This window comes from Opisthorchis viverrini (assembly GCF_000715545.1).
Source record: "Opisthorchis viverrini unplaced genomic scaffold opera_v5_21, whole genome shotgun sequence".
NCBI lineage: Eukaryota > Metazoa > Platyhelminthes > Trematoda > Opisthorchiida > Opisthorchiidae > Opisthorchis > Opisthorchis viverrini.
Window position 1 is genome coordinate 440810 of NW_008751677.1, and position 9320 is coordinate 450129.

At 46.4% G+C, this 9320-nt stretch overlaps 1 protein-coding gene across 1 annotated transcript; it reads right to left on the reverse strand.

Moving 5' to 3' along the window:
* Positions 1-404: 404 nt before the first annotated feature.
* On the reverse strand, positions 405-8451 carry T265_01865 (hypothetical protein; the record flags this gene model as incomplete). The annotated part of the gene is made up of 6 exons (XM_009165991.1): positions 405-1087; positions 5111-5326; positions 7219-7339; positions 7406-7542; positions 7689-8231; positions 8344-8451. 6 exons carry the CDS (start codon positions 8449-8451, stop codon positions 749-751), a joined length of 1464 nt encoding a protein of 487 aa, XP_009164255.1.
* Between the last annotated feature and the right edge of the window lie 869 nt (positions 8452-9320).

The window sequence follows — 9320 nt, forward strand, 5'->3', positions numbered from 1 at the left end:
TACAACTGCAAGCAGATATGGTTGCCCCGATGGCAGTAGCAGAATCGGCCGTCCGGGCTCAACACCCACACATTTAACCGTAAGGAGAATGCGTGTGAAAAGCAGTTGCACACATCAAATCGCGCGAGAATGCCAGAAGCGAAAGTAGAGATAAGGAAATCCTCATCAGTGTTGAAAGGCCCCAGTCCTTGCATTTTTGACTGGCTCCGCCAACTACATATGGATAAGCCGTTCAAAACGAGTTTAAGCAATATACACAGGTAGCAGGCCCAAGACACCCATGCCTTTATATCATTTTCACGACGAGGAAAACACGAGCATCGGGGACAAGTAAGGGGATGCACAAATCAAGTCAGATATAAAAGCACACTACTTCCAAGCCGCGTGTTGCCCCAAGAGGTCCTCTGACTTAAACAGAAACATCCAGATGTAACCGCTACGCTCCATATAAAAAAAACAGTCAGTGGAAATTAAAACAGCGTTTTCGGAGTGACAAAGTCCACGATGCGAAGTCCTCTTCAAGGGGATTGACGTACACAAACGACCGATCGGGTTTAGACACACATCAACTAAAGCTGGCGTCACAAAGTACGGTGTAGTGCTCGAATGACACACTCTTAGATTACCTGAAAAAAGTTCCACCATACCAGAAATTTGATAGAAAGATAACCCAGGGACATAAAAGCCTATCTTACAACGGACAAAGATAAAACAAGACAATACAGAAACACAGGTGCAAGTATGAGCGTCATCCGGGATTTCCTCGTTTCGAACGGGTACTTCGGACAGATCGCAGAGAACAGGTGGACAATTCCGAAGCGGCAATCGATTGAACAGTCTGGTCATTTCGTCCGACTCGTCTGGCTCTGGTAAACCGACCGCCTAACACGGTCCGTATGGCGGCCAGTTTTTCTTTCATCATCAGCTCTGTCGTCTCTACCGATTTCTCCTTATGCCAATGCAAGTAGTTGGCATAGCGTATGATATCCATATGAAGGCCCTCGCGAGCTGTCATCTCCTCGTAGGGTTTTGATGTCAGAAACGGACAGTTTGGTGAGTGTGACTTGTGTTCTTTTTCAGGGTCGTCCTGAGGGGGAAAACGGTAAAAGCCATTGTGTGGTGACTAGGTAGTTCGTGCGGTGGAAAGTGATAATCTACGTTGGACACCGCCTCACTACTACATATTACCTGCGAGCTTCCGGGGACGGGAGACATCGCCTTTACCTGATCACTAAAGGGGCACGAAAAACTCGAAGGCACCAAGACCACATGCTCTTTTTTAATTAGGTTGAATACAATTGAGCAATTCCAAAATGAAATGAAAAATCATTGACGATGTATCCATTGGACAAGCATCAAATGACTTTACTAGATATACTCGGTGTTCGCTGATATGGTAAGATGTTATGTTATCCTTTCATTAGGGACTCTTTGTAAGACTTGATGAGTGTCCCCTTCTGAGAAGAGGCCCTTATCCAGCAGGACCCACATCCCAACAGTTATCTGGTAACTGAATACCCCTTGAGTGGAATACGCTTATCTTTAAAAATACCTTTTAGTTGAGCCACACGATGGTTCACCGATGTGAGATATTTCAACAAGGGGTCATTTATCCACAAAATTCCATCACGTAAAGCAGGTAATACGTGTTTTCTCATCCACCATTTAGCTACTTGGATGCCAGAGTTCTGACTTTACCATAACAAATAGAAGACTAGCTACGTCATATTCTGAAAAACAAATTGTCAAAGCGAGTATATTGGTTGATCGTTGTGACCCACTTAATCGAACGCAATTCAGCAGTACCAAACAGCTTTCAGGAATTCGACTCAACAAGCGTTTGCAATATTCAAAATGTGGAAATTAATTCGAAAATTAGATAAGCTGTCATCTCGGTACCTGTCTAGTTGGGCCAAGTCTTCTTCAAAGGGGAACGGAGCTAATTTCCTAAACCACTGTATCTAATTATTTCGCAGTGGCTAGTGGAGGTAGCATGTGATCGGACAGAGGAACAACACCCTAGTCCATTCTGAGTGTTCGTTCCGGTTATACGCGCAATTTTCCATGGGACACTTGTATTTTTTGAAACGAATTATGGACAGAATGTGAATGTACAAACTTTCTGGCCATTGATGACGCAAAGGGGCATAACGAAGGTGGGCGTTCAAGGTTGTGTGAGTGGCCTGAAGAGGTAATTTGATATACGGTGCGGATGGTAATACTCTTCCGCTGACTGGGACGATGTGCTCCACTTGTTAGGTTGCCCTCTGAGAGCTGTTTTTCGTAAGACCCTTCAGTATTTGCTGATGTATCGACGATTGGCCTGTCACATGGCATCAGCCAATTCCGCATCCCTCGTTTTTTTCGAGCAACCAAATCAAGCAGACCCTGAATGATTTAACCACACGTATCTGCAAGTGGTAAAAATGATTTCTCATAAGTATGCGCTGTCTACTTTGCCGGGCTTAATACCTGAGCGTCTGTGATTACACGAAAGGTAGATAAAACTGCAGAAGGCATTAAGCTAAGGCTATCTGTGGCAACTTGTGTCGCAGTGTTGCCTCTCATCCCTGACTCGTCTGGAAGCCACAATTTCCTCTCGCGAAAAAAAGCAAGCGTTTACTCAACCTTTTGCCCCTACTCCTTGTCTTCTTCCCTCTTTTCTACCGGCATACTCAGTTTCTCCGGCACATTTGCTTTCGCCAATTAGCATTGCGATTGGTGTTCGCCGATCCTCATCAGAACTGAGCACGCACGTTCCGGATGACATCCGCTGTATTTTGTTTTTGAGCTTGTCCCGACCATTTCATAAATCAGCCGTTCATCCTTAATCACTGCTGTTTATCCTTCAGAACAAATTTCTTATCCCCAAGTGTGCCCCACTCCTATCTGAAGAACAGCAAGTCAACCTCCATTGACGAAAATTTTGTCTAAGGTTATTGAATTGATCTTGACCAGGCAACTGCTCCGTGATCTTGAATACAAAGCCTTCTGGAGTACACAAATGATGAAAGAAACCGTTCACTTATAACATGTTTTCATTCCCCAGCTGTCATGCCACCCGAAGGAAGCACGAATATTAAGATACTGTCACGCCGCCCAGGAGCGGTCGAGGCACCGACATTGGGTAACACGGACCTTCCGTTCAGAAAGTACATGCCTTGCCCATTGAGTAACTAAAGGAAGAGTACAAACACCACTGTTCCACAGGCGATAAGAGGAATAACTTATCACACGATTCTTGTTGCGCTCTAGAATGTTTGGTGAAACAGATGCAGTCGCTTCGATACACTGAAGACGCTTGATAAGGTCAACATCCATCATCATCATCACCATCGTCTGTTATCGTCCGTTACGGTTTTTACACGTAATTTTATAAAACGCCATTCTGTAGTATTCTTCGAGAAAACTTGGTGGCCAGGAGGCGAAGTTACCAACCGCAAGGTTTGTGGCATCTCGACTGCTTCTGTTGAGGCTTCAGTAACTTGGCAGCTTCTTCTCAGCCCTCGTGTAACATAGCAGCTAGGCACTGAAAGCAGTTAGGCAGTTGTCTATCGATCTTTTATCCGCCATTTGTGCAGTGACTACTCATTGAACGAAACGGTTTAGTAACATGGGGAACACGGATCTGTAACCGGGAAGCAACCAATGAGCCGTCCAGCTGTGTTTCCGTGATCGGACAGTGGGACTACCAGCGGAACCAAAACCAGAATTAAACACTTTCCCGGAGGAGATTACCCATAAGGTTGCTGAAAAATCCTAGACGGCCCACGAACATCACAAACGAGAGACTCAGCTGGGATTCAATTAAGTCGTCCGTGGAGTCCAAGGTGGTATACAAAATAGTGTATTTGCAGATGGTGGGGGGGAAATTATTGATCGCGAACCAAACCTCTGCCTCTCGACGTCCCGTTGAATCACTTTACGCTAAGTAATCAAGCGTAGAAATATGCCACCTTCAGTTTACTAGTAGGGTTCCACGTCGGACAAATTTGCCTCGGTTGCGGATGCGCAGGATTGAAAGGGTCAAAGAGAGTTAAGTCTATAACCCAGTGATGGAGTGTGAAGGCAACAGATAGCTAAATTAGCTTGACTAGCAAGTGGAACTCCTAGGAAGGAAACCCGACATATGATAAACCAAACGGCAGTAACATCGACAGTCACAATTTAGCCACGCAACTCATGGCACGTATGCCACTTATCTCACAGCACAAATATGAATCCAAATATCACCAACATAGGCGCCCTTGGAATAAATAGACACCGGCCACTGCCTAAAATAGGTGGATATTCACTTCCATTCTCGGAACCGTCTGGAAATGGAAGTGTGGTTCCAAGTATAACTGCAAAACACGCATATGGGCTACAGTTAATGAGGGTATTTGTGCTGGTGTCGGTGAAGATAGGAATGATTATGTCGAGGACCTTGATGGCGAGATGTCTCAGTGGTTAGAGTTCGAATTTACCGACTGGAAGGTCCATGGTTCGAACCAGACTAAGCTTATGATAACGCTGTTTCAGCAACGAACAACGCACAGTTATTCCGCATGAGACGAATAAACGGACTTTAGCTGTTCGGTCATCTTTCCCTGCCCGTTGATGAACTCCGGGCAACTTACAACTGCTAAGCTCAACGCAGCTGCTAGTGGGCAATATGGCTCAGTGGTTAGAGCGCTCATTTACTGAACACAAGGTTCGTGGTTCCAACTCGACCCGTCTCTCGGCTTCCCCTGTCTAGGCTTGGGCAACCTGGCAGTATCCCGGCCCTCGTGCTTCCTTCTAGTGGCGTGGCAGTTAGGCACCGAAAGGTTACTACAGCTGAACGATTTTTTATGAACTTCAGATGGCTCATGGGCTAAGGTGGCAGCTCCTGACAGAAAAGTTGGATCTTCCAGGATTTTTTGATTGCTTGGAAAACCTGAAACTTTTTAATCCCATGACGTGTTTCCTTCATACGGCGTAATAAATGTGCATTGAAGTGGTGAGTAGCTGATCGATTAGATATTTCATATAACTCCTTAGGTAGCGTTCAAAACTGCGGCCAACTACAGTGGGGAACATAAAAATTATGAAAGGCATCTACATATATAGGGTGTATTGGAAGGCTTACGTCAGGTTCCCAACCATCGAGCTCTTTGAAACAAACGAAGCACTGAGCGAGGTCTTCTGAACCATTTTTCGGATGAAAAAATCCACTATGAGCCATCCGATCAGCCGTGCAGTTACATTTATTGTCAAAAGGCCAACAAGAAAAGGTCTTCAAACGAAAGTCGAATGAACATAGATCACGAATGAATTTCGCATCTTCATCGAGCGTCAAAGACATCTACTGAAAAGAAAATCAAAACGGGTTTAACATCTTTTAAAATCAACTGCTATCTCAGCGACTTCCTTGCACCCTGCGTGAGGATAAGCCGGCGTTTTGGATAACTCGAATCTCGGCTGCCTAAGCATGACTGTTGATCGCAAGACTTCCACAAGTCTTAACTCAATGTTGTTTCATGGAGTGGGCGCGTAGACTCAAATGTTGAATATTGGACTTGACAGCGGTAACCTGTTTCCAGTAGCTAAACGACAACGACAATATTAGCGTGACCAGATGGCCGAGGTGATCGAATCCTCTCGAGTATCAACAACTGCTGCTGAAAGAATGCTTCAGCCATCAGTGACGCTGGACGACAGTTCGAAAGTCGGGTGTGAACATTGGGATGGTGTCTTCTCGTTTTGCTTTCGTAGTTGTGAGTGAACAGGGGAAAAATCGCCTCTCCCAAATCACGGCACCTAATCTACTGGGCACCAATTAAGTCATCATGAATGAGGAAATTTAAGGAAAACATGTTCCGCCTATAAAGATTTACTTCGTAGATCGACTAGCATGGACCTGAGACAACAATGCAAACGCCCATGTCGGTTAGTTTCTAAGTCAGTCGTCTAGGCAGGGCGGGTGCAAGCTGTCTCCTTCAGGTTGGATGGCAGCTGTGCACCAGCTTTATCACTTTGCACAGCCAATTAGCCATGCCACCACTGAACCATCATTTTTCTTCACAGGAGGCCTTCCGTGAGGGTCAAAGACTTCCAGCATCATCCAGGAAGGGGGGCACCAAATAATGCCACGGAGTCTCGAAGCCGATGCACCTTTCCTGACCGGATTTTAGGTTGCAAGTTATCGACTCTCAGTGACTGCGGATAACTCAAGACCCAAAATAAACTTTGAGTTACTCGGCTGGAAGCAAGTGAGGACGCCGAGGTGTTAGGTTGGAGTGAGAAAATTACAGTCAGTGTGACCATTAGCACCTCACTTCAGTCATCATGAAACACACCAACGCGTGTCCCGTCGTCAATCGTCTTAGCCCACTTCTTGCGAACCAGATTCCCCACGCATATGTGACGCTTGTGGAGCCTATTTTGGCTGGGGATGGTAAAAAGCTTACGCCGCTGTAGTGCCGTTTTCTAGATTCTCTCTGGAGTCTTGCAGCCGGTATCAGACTGACAAGTTTCGGGGATGAGGTGATGACCTTGGCATATGGTCTTAAGGGTGATCTGCTGTTTCAAAAATTGACCATCAAAACAATCCAGTATAGCAAAAAAGAGATGCCGTTCTTTCCGGAAGTCTTGAGGAACCCCGACTCGCCTAAAGTTGTGGCAGTGTAGATTCAGGCTACTGAGTAGGCTCCTGATATATTCTGGTGAGTATAAACCATCCAGAAGGGCAACAGCAGCCGGAGAGTAACAATTTAGTAACCTAAACTGAGTGGTAGAACTGAGGTGGTAGAACATGTAGCGCAGGATACTCCATTCTTCACTAATTTGTCGGCGCTATCCAGGAGCAGGAGGAACCCCGAAGCTCCATATAGTCCTGCGTTGGACATAGGAACAAAGATGCTTAGGAGTGTAAGATTACTCCCATTTGTTCGCTCCTAGAGCGTATAGCGGTTATTGTCGTTCTCCGAAGTACCTAGGTCATCATCATCACCATCATCAAAGACAGCAACATCAGTGTTGCCACTGATGCTTCACTGGTGTAACCTAGGTTTTCATGGCCCATCCGAGAATCCCTCAGTTCAGAATCAACCCGTGGTAGTTCCTTTAGAAAGATCGCGTCTAGTGATATCAGGATGATCATCGAAGGTAGTAACATCAGAGCTGACATTGATCCTTCACTGTCGTGACAGAGATATCCGGTGCTGGCCTATCGCATGATTTATGAGATACCTACACCTCCAAACACTCAGTCAGGTAATTCGGAAAGAAACTGACAGCACGAACGCCACTGACATCGATTAGCTGCCAGTTTTTGCAATGTCTCCAGTCAAGCGCAGTGGCATCACGAGACGTCATCCTAGAAGCCGAAGCGCACCAACGACTAGGCCATCCATAATTTCCACACCCTTATGCCGAGTCATACGTTGTCCAGCTGGTGGTTTCCGCCACTCTGAAGGAGGTACAGAATCCAACACTCATCTCGGTAGACGATGTTTCGGCACGCACATCACATGGCCAAGCTACCGTAGTTGATGGTGCTGGATGTTTCCGGCGAAGCACCTGTTGCACAAGAAAATACACGTTTTCTAGTTACCTCGCCACGAATTCGTTTACAGTATCCGATATCAGTAACAGTTTTGAGGCACGGTGGTCAGCAACCTGGAGACACCTCACATCATCTGTCGGTTACTGCTATGTTTCTTAACCAGAGAACAGTCCGGTTCCAACCAACGCATTTTCTGGTGTTGGACACGTTCTTCGATGGAAGTACCCGTTGCACAACCCAAAACTCGCCTTCTACTTGTCTCGTTACGGATTCGCCGACACGAACCCACACGAGCTATGACTCTGAGTCGACGATTGTCGACCACCTGAAGACGCCTCAGTTCCGCTGCTCGAATAGGCCAAGTCTCAGCCATACAAACAGTGTGCACTGTAGCCTGATACACACTTCCCTTGGGACACAGGAATATATCATTTTGACGCCATAGGTGTCTCAAATTAGCAAACGCCACTCGAGCCTTGCAGATTCGTGCATTGGCCTCATCTGTCACAATAAAATCAGAACTAATACAAATTCCAGGATACGTAAAACGCCCCATGACTTCGAGTGCCCCTCCCTGGATTGTAAGTGGCGTGTTCAGTGACTGTATGTTCACGAGCATGACCTTGCACTTTGTGAGTGCAAAGTACATAGCAAAGGACGAGATAACTTTGGTCAGTTCGTCCAAAAACACCTGCGTCTTCTCCTATTCGAAGATGAGAACGATGCCGTCTGTATATTCCAGATCGACAGGGTTTTCCTCACAGGCTACCTGAACTGGGGGCGAGACGGCCCAAGTGGTTAGAGCGTGAATTTACTGACCGGAAGGTCCGTGGTTCGAATCCGACCTCCGCCGCTCGACTTCCCCTGTCTAAGCTTGGGCAACCTGGCAGTATCCCGGCCCTTGTGCTTCCTTCGGGTGGCATGGCAGCTAGGCACCGGAAGGGTGCTACAGCTGAACGCTTTTTACTTGAACACCGGGATTTTGGAGACCTTCCAGTGCTCGTCTCATGATTTCATCGATCACGAAGTTAAACAGGAATGGGGAGAATGAGCATCCCTGACGGACACCACTTTGTGTGCAGAAGCTCTTGGAGAGCTCGCCATATAATCTTACTCGTCCGGAAGTCCTGGAATACAAAATGTCCACAAAGCTCCGGATCATTCCTTGGTGGGCAAGCGTTTCCAGAGGAAACCAATCAACCGAGTCGAATGCGCCTTGGAAATCCAGGAATACAAGAATTGTGGATCGTTTTTACTTACGGTGTTGCTCTAGCACCTGACGGAGTGTGAAGGTTTGACCGACAACACCCTTACCAGGCCGGAATCCCGCTTGCCGCTCACGAGTAAGTGTTTCGCGAGCCATCATAAGGCGATGACACAAAAGTGACGTCAGCAGTCTCGTTACGACTGAGGTCAAGCTGATCCTCCTGTTACGACATTCACTACGAGCCCCTTCTTTGAAAATGGGCATCATCACCGGTTCTATCCTAGTGTCTGTGACAGTTTCCTTTTCCGAAATGCAGGAAAACAGATCGGACAAGTGGCATCTGTTGACTTCATCCCTATCTTTGAACAATACAGGTGGGAGGTCGTCTGGACCAGAAGCTTGGTGGCACTTGCGAAAACACATGTGTAGTGAAAGTTACGCTTTACTGCTATTTCCATTAATTCACTTTCACTTGTCATTTCAGCCTATACTGTGCTTATATGTTGAATAAAGCCTATCCTTAGGCGAAGTCTTCTCATTCTACTCAACGGATCAATAATCGATTAACTAAGTCATCGACTCCCA